The sequence below is a fragment of the Ovis canadensis genome, chromosome 15, assembly GCF_042477335.2.
Source record: "Ovis canadensis isolate MfBH-ARS-UI-01 breed Bighorn chromosome 15, ARS-UI_OviCan_v2, whole genome shotgun sequence".
Taxonomy (NCBI): Eukaryota; Metazoa; Chordata; class Mammalia; order Artiodactyla; family Bovidae; genus Ovis; species Ovis canadensis.
Window position 1 is genome coordinate 53,031,520 of NC_091259.1, and position 18,621 is coordinate 53,050,140.

Here is an 18,621-nt window from a genome sequence, read left to right on the forward strand (position 1 = left end):
AATGACTTGGGGGTTGGGGAGGGAGAGGTGTCTCAAGACTTTGATCTGCCTCCTGAAGGATTAGCAAGAGTACATGCATCTTGCAGAGCAGGGACAAAAGGACTTCCCAGGAAGAGAAAATAGTGTATGTAAAGGCAGAGAGGCACAAAATGTAGAAATTGTTAAGCTACTTGGTTTGGGGAACAGTGGAGATGCAGCTGGTGAGTCAAATTATTGCCAGCCTCTGTGGAACTCTGAATGCCAAATAAGGATGGTATACTTTATCCCTTTCAGAGGCAAGCCTATTCCATCGTGTCTATACCTTCCCTCTACAAACGTGTTACAGAAGCCAAGATTACTATACAACATGGAACATGATGACTAAAAGCACTGTGCATGGTGAAAGCTGGGTTCTCGTGTGCATAAATGTGTTTGTGACTGAAAGAGGAAATCAAAGTAAGAATTACAAGGAAGCACCGTAGTAAGGACTACCTAGAAGCACTAATAGAAATCATAAATTTCCCGAAGATAAAGCTGAGAGTGAGCAGCACCCTGGAACTCTCAAAGCCTTGAGGAGATCTAGGTCTAAAGGTAAACAGATGCTCTAAGACGGCATCTCCTAGCAGAGCATTCACTGCATGAGAGATAAGAATGGCCCTCATGAAGATCTGCAAGTCCTGGCTTTCAGAGTCTATAAAGGATACAGCCCACCCTTCTGGGACCAGCACTGGATTCTGCAAAAACTGAGACACACAGGTGTCATCAAGTGTTGAAACCAAAGAACGATGCTAGGAAAACAAGTGGAACTGCTCTGAGGAAGGAGGAAGCAGGAAAAATAGAGACCCAGGAAAACACAAAGCTGCCAAGAGTGTCAGCCTAGTTGTGCCCACACCAAGTGATGACAGTGTGACATCTTTTTTTTTTTTTTTCCCCTGAGTGATTACTTCTTGAATGAGGGTGCTCAGTCTGGGAACTTAATAAACCTTTAAGTTTATTGCCTCAACATTTAAATGCCTCAACGGTGCTGTTCATATTAGCTATTCCTTCCCATGTTTTGCAAAAGGGGATCCACCAGAAGATTTCAAGCAGAAGTGTCATGAACAAATCTATGTACCAGGAAGGAAATGTTTTTGATAGCCAAGTGAAAAACAGCTTCCAAAAATTACCGCAAATGTGACAGCCTAAGGCTACGTACGCCATTCCTTTTGCCATTCCTTTTCGAGAGCGCAATTCTTTCAGGACTGTTCCTCCCTCCTCACTTCTCCATCTGGCCCCCTAGCCTATAGATTCTGTCTCTCTAGTCTCTCCTACCTGTATCCTCTCTGGGATCCAGCACAGGCCCTAGTCAGTTCTATCTTAATTGATCTTCCGCTGGGCTTCACCAACCTGAGGGTCTCTTACCCAGCAGTTTCCACTTGGCCTTCATCAGAATCACAGAGGAATTTGGTAAGAACATGCCAGACCTACTTAATCTGAGTAATTTTAAAAGCTCCCTAGGCAATTCTGAGTCTCAGCCAGGTTTGCAAACTGTTTTTGTTTTTTTTTTTTAAATCCTTGCTATACATAAGTGAAGGGGCTGTACTGCTGAGAACTTCCGAGAAATGCAGAATGTCAGGTTCCACCCCCACCTAGGAATCAGAATTTGCATTTGAACGAGATCCCCAGGTGACTCTTAAGCCTGTTAAAGGTTGAAAAGCACTGCTACCAAGTGTTGCCAGATCATTCATTCCACAAATATTTACTAGATTTTCTCCACTGGGCTAGAGGTTTGGGAGGCTGAAAGGGTCAAGGGCCAAGGTCCCAGACTTTAAATTCAGACAACCATCAATCAATCTCCTGCTTAAAAGCCATTATTGAGGCTCATGATTTCAAAGCCCAGACTTCTCCACCTGGCCTTCATGGCCCGCTGGGAACAGGTTTCTTCCTCATCACCAGCTTTATTGTCTCTCACTTGCCACTGGAGTCAAGCTGAGCCACTTGCTACTTCTCAGGCTATGAAGTGCTTGCCTGCCTCTCACAGGGCAGGTGACACTCTACCTACCTCTGCCTGGAGAAATCCTTCAAGGTCCACCATGCACATGTCACCCCCTTCCTGAAATTATCCCAGGTTTTACACAGTCAGATGAAAGATAAATTCCTACAACACTTTGCTCTTACCTCCTTCATACCATTTATTTCATTCTACTTGTCAGGCACCTGTGGCACATAGCTGACCCAGTAAAGAGACCATAATGCTGTTTATCTCTGTAGTAGCAATATGCTAATAACTGGCACATCACTGAATCTCAAGTAATACTAACAATAATGTATTATTAAGTAAAAATTATGAACGAGTGCAGTAAAAGTCCACCATTCCCCCTCATCTCCCACTTCAAAATCATCTAAATATAAGCAGATTACATACAGACTACCTAAGCCTCAAGTAAAAAAGAAAACCTCTAAATCAAGTATTTTTTCATGTAGTACAAATAACAAGCAAAGACTGAACAAACAGAAGATGAATTCTGTGTACAGCCAACTGCCTTTGTTGGGCATTAAACTTCATAGAATGCAACATAAAATTTGGTAACATTGCAGATTTGTAGTATAATTGATTAAGGTACTAGGAGAAAGATATGAGACAGGAAGTGAACTAAAATATACAAAGGGAGACAAACAAACATCCAGCTGCTCTAAAAGTAAAAATGCTCTGGATTTGTCTTTTAAGAGGACTGACTAAATGCTGGCTAGAGTGCCTGTTTTGATCTTATGCGCACTTTGGAAGCCCTGGTCTTTAAATATATAATCTTATTTTCATCTGAGTAACAACTGAAGGTCTGGAGTCAGGATGTCATGAAGGAGAGGAACCCTCTTTCAAACAGAACCATCCCCGTTTTGCCGTCTATTGGGACGCTGTGGCTTGAGGTTTGGAAAAGCCTGTTGCATTTTTCCAATTACAATACAGAGTTGATTTCAGCCAAGGCGTTGTAGCTGGACGCACGCTCTGTGGAACATCGATTTGCTTGGGCAAAACGGACCGTAAGCTTCCCGACCACCTTGGGCTATCTCTCTAGACTACGCCGCTGCTCCAACCGACTGAGCAGAGCTCTGACACACTACACACAACTAGGATGACTGGCCACCCTGCACATCTCCAGGGCCATCCCGGCACCTGTAGGGGAGCGGACAGTCCGTAGACTCCAGACAGGACTGGGAGGAGACACGAAGCAAATCCCCAGGAGTTATATTCTCCTCGCAATCTGGCAAAAGAAGGGGAGGAGGGTCCCCGCCCTCGCGTCTGGGATACACTCGGAGATCTCAGTTCCTAAGCCAATTCCCCTGCGGGGGCTCCCAGTTCAGCCTGCGCAGTGGGCCCGGGGGGCGTGGGGAGAACCCACTGACCTGAGTTTGGGGCTCCTCTCCGGACAGCTCAGGTGTGCGGGCCTTTCACTTGTCCCCCCCACCTCCGAACATGAGAGCCGAGAAACGAACAGCAGGCCACTGACCCACCGACCAACTAACCGACCAACCAGCGGACCGACCGGCAGCGGCCGCGTCCGGAGCCCACGTGACGGGGGCGGGGACCCACGGCAGACTCGGGAGGCTAGTCCAGGAGCGCCGGCTCCCAGACCGCCCACCTTCCCCCGGGACCGCCCCTCCGCCACGCCCCCTCCCTCTAGGCTCCGTGGCAGCCCGCAGGGACCCAACCGCCACGAGTTCTAGTTCCTCAGCGACCTGCCTCGTCAACCCCGCCCCTTCGGACCTGCTCAGCCCCAGCCGGTCCAGCCCCAGCCCCGCCCAGCCCCAGCTCCAGCACCGCCTCCTAAGCCGACTTTACCGTTCCCCTAAGCCCCGCCTCTCTTCGGCGGCCACGCCTCCTAAGAGCCCCGCCCCTGCTCTTGTCACCTCCCTCTCCAGCACCCTTCCTGCCCCGGGTGATGCCTGGCGGTCCTCGGCTCCCCGTTCCCTGGGCTTCTCCAGACCTTGAGCACCGTTCCTTGGCCATAGGGAATAAAAGCGAAAAGCAGAAAGGGAACTTGGGTCGAGAATTGCAAAAAGAGTTGTCATAGAAAGAATGTTTTAGAGGCAGTCCCAGAGCAGCAACCGTTGGGTGTGCGGACTTCTGGGCCCAAGCGATCTAGTTCAAATTGAGGTTGGCCTGAAGGCAATCTCATTTCTTGTCTCTGAGCGCCCCCAATTCGGAAGACTGAGTCACCCTAGGATCTGGCCGCTCTCGAACCCCGCGACCTGTAGTGGAGGTCCCTCTAGCGGTCAGCGTCAGTCAACGGCGCCGGCACCCGTTCTTGTGAACAGCTGGGGACAAGTAGTCCTGTCCTGTGCCCAGCATTTAGGCGGGGGTTCCACAGGCACAACAAAAGCTTTGCTGAGCACAGGAATGGACTGTAGGATCGGGGCAGGACTGGGCCTTTGGGGACCTAGTCCAAGGCCTTCTCCCGGTGTAGGGCATGAATCCCCTTTGGTGGTACTGCTAGATTGTTGCCCTGTCTGGGCCCCAAGACTTGGTTGCTCAGTTCAGCGGATTAAAATCCCTGTGGGCCTCAGATGGCATCGACACCAAGGACTCTGGCATAGTCCCCAGCTCTGGCAGGAGTCACTACCTCCCTAACCTCAGTTTTTATCTACATTTCTACAGGCTGGGTTGTTGATCAACTCCACAAGACACATTATTTTTTATATTATCCTGATGGTCTGAAATTACCAGTGTGCCCAGACTTGTACATGCAAACAAAACTTAAGCCACCCTGGCAAACATGAGACTCTGGTCACTGCAGGAACCTGGCCAGAGGCAGGCCAAGGGCAAAGCCAGCAGAGGAAGGCTGGGGCCCACAAGAGTTGTGTTACAACAGGACACTCTTCAGTTCTCTCTCACTTCCTTAAAATAGCTCAGAGGCTTTTATAGAGGCGGCTGCCATGGTTCACACGAGTTCATGGGTGTTTCCAGATCCCACATGTTATTGCCCTAGTGGACCCGCAGTCCTCAGAAAATGCTAGTTTGTTCTTTAGAACTATACATTGCTTTTTAAAAATCATCTTTAAAAATGGTGTAAGTTACAGACATTGAAAATAAATTCTGGTTACCGAAAGGGAAAGGGGAGTGATGAATAAACTAGGAGTTTGGGATTAGCAGCTTCCCTGGTAGCTCAGAGTTTAAAGCATCTGCCTGCAATGCAGGAGACCTGGGTTCGATCCCTGGGTGGGGAAGATCCCCTGGAGAAGGAAACAGCAACCCACTCCAGTATTCTTCCCTGGAGAGTCCTATGGACGGAGGAGCCTGGTGGGCTTCAGTCCACGGGGTCGCAAAGAGTCAGACACGACTGAGCGACTTCACACACAGGTACACACTAATTTATATAATAAACAAGGATTTACTGTATAGCACAGGGGACTATATTCAATATTTTGTAATAACCTATAATAAAAAGAATGTGAAAAAGAATATACTGCATCACTTTGCTGTACACCTGAAACTAATACAACATTGTATATCAATTATACTTTAATTTTTAAAAAATGGTGTAAATCATTGACTTTCCTGCTTACTCACACTTTGGAACCATTTTAGGGGAGGGAACTTAAAAATTACAGCACTGTCTGGTCCCCCCTCCAGAGGCTCTGATTGAATGATCTGGGGGTATGGCTTGGCATCAGGATTTTTAAAAGCTCCTCAGGTAATTCTTAGGTGCAGTCAGGTTTAAGAACCACTGGTCTAGATCTTAGGAGCTTCAATCCTCAGTAAAATCCAACAAGAGACCAGAACTGAAAAGCTCATCTGAAAGAAGCCCAAGAAGTGTCCACAGACCTACATGTTTACCCCTGGCTCCCAGGAAACAAAGTGCCCTGTTAACGGGGGCTTCCAGGAGAAAATGTCTTAACCTAAAAAAGTTATTCTAGCTACAGAAATTTAAGGCATGAGAGTGTGATGTTAGTGGCAGGTGTGCCCTGCATAACTGTCAAAGCAAAGCATATCACACATGAATGGTAGACAGCACATCACAGGCAGCCTCTCTGCACCTCCAAAGGAACCGTGTATGCAGGATTTATGAGTAATCCCACTCTGATTAATGCCCCTGCTACCCTCATCTGTGAGGCACATTCCTTTTCCCTGTGAAACAGGTAATGTTATTTTACCCATGAGGCAGCAAATGGCCCCCAGTCCATGGAATGGGTAATATCACCACATTTATTTATTCATACCTGCCTCATTCCACAATGGATTTGAGCTCTCTGTATCACTCTGTTAGAACTGTGGGTAACTGTGCTATGTCCATGGGGTTAGCAATTCCATTCTGCCAAACAGCTACTCAAATGCTATGGGAAAGAAAAAGAAAAAAACAACCACCCCTCTCTTCACTGCCTATGGTCCCAGCCTGGGCTTGGCAGAGTTCGAAAACAGCTGCAAACACACAGAGCAAACCCTCTCATGTGACCAACCTGGGAAGACAGAGGCCCCAGCACATGACACAGACTGGTACCACAGCCTGCACTTGTGACCCGAACCAGCCTGCAGTGAACAAATGTGTGGGAAAGAGTTTGAAGAAGCCCCTCCAGACAGGCCCAGGTGGTCTCTGCCCCTGTGCCACGTGGCACGCCTGCTGTGGCAGGGAGTCCCTTGCCTGCTATCTGGCATCCATCCAGATTCCAGAATACTTACTGAAGGCCTCAGTGAGTTGGGGATTGTTCACAGTAAATCCAGGCACAGGCAGTACTCCCTGAAACTTTTATGCTGAGGGCATGTAGGCAAATACAACCTGATGAGGTTTATTTGCTTAGTGTTACTTTTATTGTGTTTCAGGCAAGAAGAAAGAAGCAGGGGAAGGTAAGGCAAGATGAGTCTACAGAAGGGTCCTCAGCCTTAGGCTGGTTTTCTAGAGGAAGTAGCTTTTCAAAGGCCTAAAGGAGGGTCTTGTGCAGGCATGAAACTAGCTAAAGGGGCAGGCTATTATTTTTAGGCTGAAATGATTAACAAATTTCTGAGAAAAGATTGGGTGAACAAACATATATTTGATGCTTTCTTGGACAATGACAAGATTATGGGCTTTGCGGCATTTTCTAGCTCTTTCCTTTTGTAGCTTTGGTACTTTGAATGACTCACCAAAACCCTCTGTCTATAAAGGCTTGTCCCATTTATCTCATAAGGGTGAGAGGAGTTCTAACACAGGTGCAGACACTTTATAACTGGAAAGTGGTATTCAAATAGTAATATTTTCACTTTCTTTTTACGACCACCTTGCTTGGTGTAGGGACAGTACCAGGGGAAATCAAAATTAAACATCAACTAGAAATATTACTTTACACTATTGATACTATGTATAGAATAGATAACTAATGAGAACCTACTGTGTAGCAGTACAGGGAATTCTGCTTAATGCACTGTGGTGACCTGAATGGGAAGGAAGCCCAAAAGGGAGGGGATAAGTGCGTATGCAGGGCTGATTCATTTTGCTGTACAGTAGAAACTAACACAACATTGAAAGCAACTATACTTGAATAAAAATTAATCCAAAAAATAGTACTTCAGTTGGGCAGTGAATAATAGAAGAATAGCAACAGGCAACTATAAACGAGGAAAGCTTGGGCAAAGGCCAGAGGGGAGAAAAGCTAGGAGTATGAGTGTCCGGCCTACATTTCTAATGGCTGAGAAGGTGAGAGTGGGGAGAGTTATTAAAGTACATGCTAAAATGCTTTACTAAAAAGGAAAGGTTGGAAGTAAGCTGGATCAGGATGTGGAAGGCCTTGAGCACCAAGGCATTGGGATAGGTAATGGAAGTTCCTGAAAATTCCTGAATGACAGACTGTCATCTAAGCTCTTAGAAGATACAAAAGGCAGTACCATCCAGAAAAGGATGTGTGTGCATCCCCACTTGCAGCCCCTCATTTCCCTGTGTGCCATGAGTGGGATGCTATTAATATATTAATACTACAGTATATTGCAGAGGGGCCCTGGCCCCCATCCTGGAGCGCAGCATCCCTGGCCATCTCCCTCCCCACTGTAATGCATCACTGGAGAGGCTGCTTTCTCCTGGTCTGGAGTTTGTAAATGATCTGATTTCCATCATTCCAGGCATAGAGCTGCTTATCTCTGGGGTTGTAATGGATCATGGAGTGACTTCTCGGCCGCCTGGGAAAGAACAAGTTGGGCAGATTCTCTTCAGTGATGGTGCCAAGAGGATCATAGACACAGGTGATGCGATGTGGGCCATGGCCTCCAGAACTGTAGACCACGTAGAGGACCCCACACAAGAGGAACGAGGCTTCAGCGTCCTGGCTTCTGCATGGAGTGTCCCATGAGTGTTCTACTCCCAGCGTGTCAGGCTCAATTTTCGTGAGAACCAAATGGCTGCGGATGCCTGGCCCTGAGTGGATGGCCCAGAGCCCGTGCTCATCCACAGCCAGGTCAATGTAAGTTGAAGGGGAGTGCTGGTAGGCCAGGGCTCTGCCTGCTCCTCCAAAGAGAAGCATCTGGTCTTCTACAGTCCTCTTTTGCAGATTATATTTGATGATCTCATTGGGAGTCCCTTGGCTGTGAAAAAATAGGAAACCTTTGTAGATCACTTGGCCTGTTCCCTGCCAGGAATGTGTTAGAATCAGCTTCCGGGGGGCTGGCTTGGTGCTATCTTCCATGAAGGCCCGTATATTGGCAAATTCCCAGACAGTGTTGTTTCTGGACCCAATGAAGACATAAACCTTTGGAGAGTCACTGACAGCATCTTTCATCCAAGAGCCATCTGTGTCCATCGTCTTCTTCACTATTTTCAGAGACTTTATGCCCATCAGCATATTGTCACAGCCTGGCCACAAAGGAGGAAAAGGAGAGGTTACTTTATGAACATATGAGATGTCTGCTTTTCTCACAGATTGCTTTTTTTTTCCCTTCAGTATCTAATATTAAATTATCACACAAAGATCAGTCAATGATTGTAGGATTCAATGAATCAAAGATTTTAAAGAATAACTGAGTCTGTGAAGGGAGTTTCTGTCCAGTTATAAGAGTATTCATTAGTTAAGTTAATCAAATCAAGATATAAACAACTATTTGCTGTGTTCTAGGCTCTGTTCACTCTCCAGAGCACTTCAGGTGACCCACTGAGTATGGAACCACCTAATTCAATTGTGTTTGCCAAGATTTTACTAGGTCTCTGCTGTATACTTAGCTTACAGCACTGTCTTAGAACAGTGCTAAGTACTAAGGATAACAATTATAATATCAACCCTACAACTTGAGAAGATGACCTTCCAGGAAGGATTCCGGTTCTTAACCCTACTAGAACATTGTTGTTATTGTTCAGTTGCTCAGTTGTGACCCCACGGACTGCAGCACGCCAGACTTCCCTGTCCTTCACTACCTCCCTAAATTTGAGTTTGCTCAAATTCATGTCCATTGACTCATTACTCATTTACTCATGAATGCATGCATGTCTTTAATCAGCCGACTCTGGATACCAACAAAAAGCGAGATACTAAGCTAGGTGTTATGAGCTGAAGGTACAATGGGCTGGGGTACAATGATAAATTAGGCACAGTTCTTGCTTAATAGGTGCATGACTCTAGATATAAAGCTTAAAATGATTTTTTTTTTTTTTCAAAAAAGAGGACAGAGAAGAGATATATCATTTGATACAGGGGAGAACCTGCCTTTGAGTTAGCCCTTGAAAGACACCTTGAAGGACATTCTGAAAGGGGTAGGAGAAACTTCCCCAAAGTTAACAAAATTGCATTTGGGAAAGTCCTTCAAACTTGGTGAAGTAGTACGGAGTTTCATCTAGTAAAAGCTAAATCCTTTGTGTATAAAACTAGATGCATAAAACAAACTAGTTGAAACCTGCTCTGTGCTGGAACCTTGAGGGTGGAGCTAAGGAATATGGATTTAATTCTCCAGGAAGGTAGGAAGCTACTGAAGCTTTTGAATAAGAATGAAACATGGCCAAGCTGTTCTACAGGACTAACTAAGCTGGTAGTCACGTGTACAATAGATACATGGGAAAGAGACTAAAATGAGGGAAACCAAGCAGAAGGTATTTCTGTAATCCAAACAGGATGAAAGGGTCTAAACTAGGTGGAGGAAGATGAAGTAAAAAGAAGGGGCCTATATTTCTTTAGCTCCTCACTGGCACTCAGACTATTACTCTCTCAAAAAACCCTCCCTTCTTTGATCCTAGATCAGTTCAAAGTTCCACCTCTGCCCTTGAGAGCTGTGTGTTGGTGAAGAAAATCTCACATTGGTGCCTACTGGTATCATGACACTAAGGGGTCTCCAACGTCAACTGAGGCCTAAATACTACACTGCTCTCCATGCTCAGCCCATCTTCCACATGGCAACTATCTTAAAGCCCTCCCTTTGCCCCACAACTAGCCCATCGATGCTTCATAATAACGGCTTTACAAACATAAATACTACTAGACATGAACTTCCTCGACTTCCTGCTCCTCACTTATAGACTTTTTCTTCAACTCCTAACCTTGCTGCTGCTGCAAAGTCGCTTCAGTCATGTCCAACTCTGTATGACCACATAGACGGCAGCCCACCAGGCTCCCCCGTCTCTGGGATTCTCCAGGTAAGAACACTGGAGTGGGTTGCCATTTCCTTCTCCAATGCATGAAAGTGAAAAGTGAAAGTGAAGTTGCTCAGTCATGTCCGACTCTTCACAACCCCATGGACTGCAGCCCACCAGGCTCCTCCATCCATGCGATTTTCCAGGCAAGAGTACTGGAGTGGGGTGCCATCGCCTTCTCTGCCTAACCTTGCTCCCCTCCCACATATCTTAGAAGCAGCCATGTCATTCCTCCTGTGAAGACTAATTAGTTTACCTGCACTCCTGTCTTCTAGATTTCCTCCATGAATGATTCCCCTTTCTATCTCAGCTTTCTCCTTCACTACTAGTGCTTTAGCTTGTAAATATCAATTCTCTCACAATTAGACACCTTTTCCAACGTACTTCACTCTACCATTTTACAGAACTAGATTTTCCTAGTTCGTACTCTCTGCACCCTTTTCTTCACCTCCCATTCTTTCACGTCACTATAACTTCACAAAAATGACCCTTTATAACACGACCAGGGATTTCCTAACTGAAAACTTAAACCTTTTATGTCTGTATCTTAGCTGACCTTTCTGTAGAAAGGCAATATGGATTAGTTCCTCCTTCTTGAAGGTTTTTTCCTCCCTCAATCTTTTAAATATATATATATATTTTAACTTATTTCTAGTATATTTTTTTGCTGAGCTGGACCTTTGTTGCTGTGCAGGCTTTTCTCCAGAGGCAGCAAGTCGAGGCTACTCTCTAGTTGAAGTGTGTGAGCTCTGGGGCACACAGGCTTCAGTCGTTGTGGCGCATTAGCTCAGCAGTTGTGGCTCCTGGGCTCCAGAGCACGGGCTCAATAGCTGTGGTGAACAAGCCTAGTTGCTTCCTGGCATGTGGGATCTTCCTGGATCAGAGATCGAGCCCCTGTTTCCTGCACACCAGGCAGATTTTTACCACTGAATCACCACAGAAGCCCTCCCTTGATCTCTGTGTCAGCACAGAGACACATGTCTGTGTTCATCAGGTGCCGTTTCAGTTTCCTCTTCTCCAGATACGCGTTCACAGCCTCCTTTGTACATAAGCTGCACCCATTGATCTATGTCCTGTCCAGCGGGATGTAGACAGAAGTGGTGTAAGCCCTTTCCACCTGGCCCTTACATATGCTATCTTCAAGAAGACCTCAGGGTCTTGGGATTCTCATGGTGAACAAGTTAGAGAGAGATGTGGGTCAAGATTAGATGAATGCCACTCGTCATTTTTGGAAAAGTGGTCATCAGTTCCAGTCATGAGCTTGTTGCTGGGACTGCCCTGTTTAGACAGTCTGTTGTGAGGTGAGCAGTGTCACAGAGGCAGGGTGTGGTGGCCTGACTAAAAGCATGAGAAATCCTGTACACCTGCCTCAAATCCTGCCGAGGTCTATATCATAGGTAGGAGAGGAAAGTCTTAAGAAAAGCACAGGCAGTCTCTGGGTCTCCCTCACTGCCTGCTATAGGGTGAGGTGGTGGAGAGACAGTCGAATGTATAACAGTCTCTTGAAGAGAACTGAACATTCCAAGGGCCTCCGCGAATCCTTCCAAAAGCTTCAGTATAAGAAACTGGACGTACCAGTGGCTTGTCATTTTGTTCTTAATAAATACATAGGTTCTCCAGGCCAACTGGAGGCCAACTGGAGTCAGAAGAAAAGAAATACAGTGAAAGGAGAGAGAGTGGACACAAGGAGGAAAGATGTATGGCCAGAGAAGTCCCAGAGGGGGAGGTGAGTAAGCATTTAGCAAACTGCGTGTACTGCCAGCTATTTGGGAAGCAGTCATGAATGCCAAGAGAAAAAAATCCAGAAAGATGGGAGGACAAAGAAAAGCAAAGGTGTTCTACATCAAGAGAAGAAAGAGTTTCAGGGAGAAGTAGCAATCAGGTAATCAAAGTTTACTGAGAAGTTGATTAGGATGAAGACCAAGAATTGACTCTTAGATTTTGCAACACGGAGGTTGTTGGTGACCTTGAGAAAAGCTGATCCAGTGGAGCAGGCAGGGGAGTTTAGACCTGTGGAGACCTGGAGCTGATCTGAGTAGCTTAGGGCATAACTGCAAGTGAGGAACCCTACCATAGTTCTTTAATCAATTCATCACCCACAATGACTGTACCTTCTCTTCTTTCCTCAAGACTCCATCATAGCCTCCTCACTCTCCTAGGAAGATCTCACCTCTGATTTCACTAAGAAAACAGATGCAGAGAACAACATCATCTCTGGCATGGATTACTGCAATAGCCTCCTACCTAGTGGCCACACTTCCATCCTTGACCTTAGAGGCCATTCTCCACAGCTGACAAAGGTATCTTTGAAAAATGTAAGTCAGATCATTTCCCTGTCTGCTTAAAACTCACCAGTGACTTCCCATCTGACTTAGAGTAAAGCTCAGGTCTACCTTCCCGGCCATCCGGGGCTGTCTGTCCACTGCCTCTCTGCCTTGATTTCTGCAAACTCCCCTACCTTGAGCATTTTGTTCAGCTACACTGGCCTCCCTGCTGTGCCTCAGACTGTGCCAAGCACACTCCTGCCTCAGGAAATTGGCACAGTTTGTTCCCTCTGATTGGAGCCCTCTTCCTGAAGATAACTACATGCCTTCCTCCCTCGCTCCATTTAGGTCTGCTCACAAATGTTCCCTCATTATCAAGGTCTCCTCTCATCACCCTATTAAAAATGGCAGCCCCCTTCTCCAGCTCTGCATAACCCCCTTACCCTAGCTCATCGTTCTCCACAGTGCTTGTCATCTTCTGTCTGATGTATTATAAATTCATCTGTTAACATATTTATTGTTCAGCTCCCCTCAACAGAGTATAAACTCGTTGAGGGCATGGGCATTGTCTTATCTGTTTCATTCACTGCTGTGTATCTTGCCCCTGGGATAGCAACTGGCACATAGGAAGCCAGTGTTTGCTGAATGAATGAGTTTTCCGACTAACCAATCTATTAATCAATTGCACATGAACCCATACTATTTGTCTTCCCTCCTGCTCTCTTTACTTTTGCAGTGAATCTTGTTCCCCTCACCAACACAAGGACTTAGCACCTGAAATTACCTCCATTCTCCTGCCCAACAGTCTCTTCCTCCCCCTCTGTAAACAAGCAGGATATCAGATCATCCTAGAAGCTTTCTAGTGTGACCTCATTTCTCTGCTCCACTTTATAATAAAACTCCTTAAAAGAGGAGGTTCCTTACCTCCACTTATGCCCTAAGCTACTCAGATCAGCTCCAGGTCTCCATAGTCTAAATTCCCCTGCCTGCTCCACTGGATCAGCTTTTCTCAAGGTCACCAACAACCTCCGTGTTGCAAAATCTAAGGGTCAATTCTCAGTCTGCATCCTAATCAACTTCTCAGTAAACTTTGATTACCTGATTGCTACTTCTCCCTGAAACTCTTTCTTCTCTTGATTATAGAACACCTTTGCTTTTCTTTGTCCTCCCATCTTTCTGGATTTTTTTTCTCTTGGCATTCATGACTGGTCCCTTATCATACACCTTGGAGTGTTTTGTCCTCAGACTTTTTCTTTTCTCTATTTACGATAACTTTCCAAGTAACTTCATTCTTTCCCATGGCTCTGAATAGCACTGTAAATTCTGAATAATGAATAAATCAAAATTTCTATCTGGAATGACATCTTATCTAGATGTCTATTTAGCCCCAAAATTTTTCATCCAACAGCCTACTTCATGTTCCTACTTTGGCTACCTTCAAACTTCCTCTGTACAAAGCAGAACTCTTGCTTTTATTCCCCAAACTCTCTTCCTCTCCCATTTCAAGCAAAAATCATCTATCAAATTACCTGTCCAGAAGTCATCTTTGATTCCTTTCTTTCCATCTCTCCAGACTGGCAAGTGCTGGTAGTAAACCTATCTTTAAATTATGATGTTATGCTTAAATTAAAATGCTCAGTATATTTCTATATTCTCCTCTTTGCACCCCCTGCTCTCCCCCACACTCTGTGAATCCTCACCTTTTGCCTGGACCACTACCACTCATTTGTCTGAGTTTACAGAATGTTCTCCACAAAGCAAGAGGAGTGATCTGTATAAAAACATGAATTATGTGACTGACTTGCTAAACACTTTTCCCTACCACTCTTGGAGTAAAATCCTGCTAAGTCGCTTCAGTCGTGTCCGACTCTGTCTGACCCCATAGATGGCAGCCCATCAGGCTCCTCCATCTCTGGGATTCTCCAGGCAAGAACATTGGAGTGGGTTGCCATTTCCTTCTCCAGTGCATGAAAGTGGAAAGTGAAAATGAAAGCGAAGTCACTCAGTCGTGTCCGACTCCTAGCGACCCCATGGACTGCAGCCCACCAGGCTCCTCCATCCATGGGATTTGCCAGGCAAGAGTACTGGAGCCTCCTAACTTGGCCTAAAACATCTATCTGATTTGGCTTCTCCCTGTCTCTGGGGCTTGATCCTCCACTTCCTCCTTATACTCCCAACTTGCCTCACTGTACCTTGCCTCACTGTGTGAAGATTACAGCGGCTTTCCGGCTATTCTGGGAGCTGTTAAGTTTGTTTCTGCCTCAGGGCTCTTGCACTTGAAATTCTCTCTGCTGGGAGTGTTCTTTACTTTGATCCTCCACAGTCTGCTCCTACTCATCCTTCAAACCTCAGTTTCAATTTCATCTCCTTAAGAGGCTTCCTGTGACTGCTGTATCTAAATTTAAAATGATCTACTGTAGCATCTCTCTTATTTCCTTGAGATCATTTATTGAGTTTTGTAATTATGTTATCTGTTTTATTTACTGGTGCACTGTCCTTCTCCTCCACTAGACTATAAGATCCACAAAAGCAAGGCCTTTGTGTTCATGTTTACTGTTGTACTCTACTGCCTGAGAGCTCTGTGGGTTCAATAAACATCTATTGAATTAGTAAGGAAGGTAGGTTCATTCAAGCAGATGTTTTTCTTGGGTTTAAATAGTGCTGCACACCCAGAGTTCTGACTGCAGATCTGTCATAAGTAATAATAATTTGTAAAACACTTTAGGGTTTTTACAATACTTTCAAATGCATTATTTTATTTAAAAATGTGACACAATATTGTCACCAAGGCAGCATATGGCAGGGATATGGTTAGGGAGAACCAAGTCCTAGGGAGTCAGTCCTTCCAACAGTCATGCCATCTGTGGCTGCTCTCAGAGGACTTGCGCAGCTCACACCATGGCCAGGACCAAACTTTGGGGCAAGCTATTAAAACTGAATAGAACCCTGTGGAGCTCCTAGGCTCAGAAGACTTTCTGTGTCCCCTGTTTCTAGAGAATAGACTCCAGCTTCCATGACCTTCCCTGAGTTCCAAAGGGCAGATTGGAACAGTAATCAGGGAAGAGGGAGGCAAAGTTAAGAAACAGTAGTGCAGCCTTGGGGCAGGGTCTTGGTTGACTTCAAGAGATACATATAATAGTATCTTTGAGCTCTTCTGCAGAACTAAAATCCCTAGCAAATGGAAGACACTCAATTCAGTTCAGTTCAATCGCTCAGTTGTGTCCTGACTCTTTGCAACCCCATGGACCGCAGCACGCCAGGCCTCCCTGTCCATCACCAACTTCCAGAGTTCACTCAGACTCATGTCCATCGAGTTCGTGATGCCATCCAGCCATCTCATCCTCTGTCGTCCCCTTCTCCTCCTGCCCCCAATCCCTCCCAGCATCAGAGTCTATTCAAATGAGTCAGCTCTTTGTATCAGGTGGCCAAAGTATTGGAGTTTCACCTTCAACATCAGTCCTTCCAATGAATATTCAGGACTGATTTCGTTTAGGATGGACTGGTTGGATCTTCTTGCAGTCCAGGGGACTCTCAAGAGTCTTCTCCAACACCACAGTTCAAAAGCATCAGTTCTTCGGCACTCAGCTTTCTTTATAGTCCAACTCTCACATCCATACATGACTACTGGAAAAACCATAGCTTGGACTAGATGGACCTTTGTTGGCAAAGTAATGTCTCTGCTTTTTAATATGCTGTCTAGGTTGGTCAGGTTGGAAGATGTTAGCATTCTCCATTCAAGAGAAGGTCACAGTATGATAACCTTGAGAAGCTCATCAAGAAACCACCTGAGGCCATATTAAAGGAGGGCAGGTCCTGCACACATCTTGATCCTTATCAGCTACCACCCAAGAACCACCAAATCCTCCCAGGTTAGGACTACAGGTTTTCAGGGGACCAGTCAGTTGTGTCCCCTTTGCCTGGCAAACCAATAAAGCTATTCTTTTCTACTTTACCCAAAACTCTGTCTCTGAGATTCAATTCTACACTGGTACACAGCAGTCATTTCAGCATCATTATGGAAGTCTCTCAGCCAACAGCTTCCACCATGTCGCATTGCTGACCTGCTTTACTAGACTAGGGGATTGTTTCCTTATGGCCTCTGGGTCAGCTTCATCCTGGTTGGCCTGGGTTATAGAGACCAAATCCCTAGGAAAGGTAGAGACACCTGGGACAGCTGGGAACCTTAGAATAAGTTTCAAATATGTCAACATGGCACTCAGGGTCCTTTGTCTGCATTGCAGGAGCAGCTAACAGAAGGATCCCCCTCCATGCTGAATTCTGAGGGCTATGAGCTGTGGTGTGGAAGAGAGAAGGGTGGGCTGTCCTGTTTACCAGAACCTATCTCTGCCGGGGCTCAATATACCTTTTCTCAGTTTCACCAGCTGAATCTGTCTCATGTGAATGCTCTCCTCTTCCCACAAGCTCTGTGATGACAGATGATGAACGAACAGGGATTTAGGACTATACGTGATCACAGATACATTTAATGGGAAAGGGGTGGTCCCATGGGCCATGAGAGAAGCTCAGAAGCTGTTCCCTATTGTGGAACAAGTACAAAATTAATAAATTAATAAATACCTACAAATACATGTAATATGCTTGGTACTGTGATTAGGTACTTCTTTGCTTATCTAGATCTTACAGTTCATCTAAGTGGTAGATATTTTAATCTCTATCTTCCAAGTTAAAAAAGCAAAGGTTTGGATAAGTAACCTGATAGATCACCCAATTAAGGGAGCCTCTGAGCTCAATCTGAGCTGGAAGGCAGGGCCAGCCAGGACACCCCTAGCCAGGACCGCCCCCCGCCAGCTCAAGGGACATGGTGGATGGGCTTGTGGACATGGTGGGAAGGGGTAGAGAATGAGTGAGCCCGAGTATGCCTAGAGAGGGAGAGATGAAGGCAATGGACTCCCTGGGGCCTATTAGCAGGGTGATAAGATATCTGTCCTGACTAGGGAGCTCCCAGCCTGCCCATTCCTCTTGGAGGAAAGTCAGCAGACTTGTAGCCAGCTGTGAGGGACTATGGCTAAGAACAAGACACAATCCATGTCTCATCAGTGATAAAATATTCATTTAAAATACAGCAGAAATGGGACTTTCCTGGTGGTCCACTGGTTAAGCTCCACACACTCTATGCAGGGGGCCAGGGTTCGATCCCTGATCAGGGAACTAGATCCCAAATGCCCAGCTAAATCTGTGTCCCACAACTGAGATCTGGCACAGCCAAATAAATGAATATTTTTTAAAATAATATAACACAGCAGCAATTAATACAAACATTCTTCTTCCTCCTTCTCCTCTTCGAAGAAATAGCAAAACAAGAGAGTGCTAGATGGTTTTGATCAGGGAAACACAGTTCTGGGGAAGAAAGCACAGAATTTTCCTCTGTGTGCTCCCTTCAGCTTTCTCCTGTCCCTTGTAGCTGGAACCTGGGACTGGGGGTCAGAGATCTCAGTGGTCTGAACTCCATTTGGTTCTCTATGTGACTCCCTAAAAGTCCCTTGGTCAATCTAGCCTTAGCTTTTCCACCTATAAAATGAGAGGTTTAACCTGGATGTTGTACAGTTTATTCAGGTGAATATTCTATAATTTTTTTCATAAATTTCTCTTCTTTCGGCATTTGGGGAGAATATACTTCCAATGTTTGAGTAACAGAGAAAGTTAAAACTCCCTGCTGTGCCTCTCTTAGAAGAGATAATTAGCGGGAGTAAAAGGTTGAGGAAGGATACGAAATAAATTGAAAACCTTTGAGTCCAGCCAAGATGCAAATTATTTAACAGAGATACTGACATTTTGCAAACCAGAGAATGAAAATCTGTGATTTACTC

At 45.6% G+C, this 18,621-nt stretch overlaps 2 protein-coding genes across 8 annotated transcripts in view; both read right to left on the reverse strand.

The window, feature by feature from the left end:
• PPFIBP2 (PPFIA binding protein 2) overlaps positions 1 to 3,679 on the reverse strand; it is a 156,851-nt gene extending 153,172 nt beyond the window's left edge. For 2 of the 7 annotated variants that reach the window (XM_069554508.1, XM_069554502.1), the window contains exon 1: positions 3,361 to 3,679. The gene's annotated coding sequence lies outside the window, so the exon portion shown is untranslated. The remainder of the gene's footprint in view (positions 1 to 3,360) is intronic. The other 5 variants (XM_069554515.1, XM_069554512.1, XM_069554510.1 and 2 more) reach the window with 3 other exon arrangements.
• A 2,463-nt stretch (positions 3,680 to 6,142) lies between these two features.
• Positions 6,143 to 18,621, reverse strand: part of OLFML1 (olfactomedin like 1) — a 34,160-nt gene continuing 21,681 nt past the window's right edge. Inside the window, exon 3 of the mRNA XM_069554539.1 lies at positions 6,143 to 8,768. Coding sequence (XP_069410640.1) covers positions 7,978 to 8,768 — 791 coding nt within the window. The 3' untranslated portion in view covers positions 6,143 to 7,977. The remainder of the gene's footprint in view (positions 8,769 to 18,621) is intronic.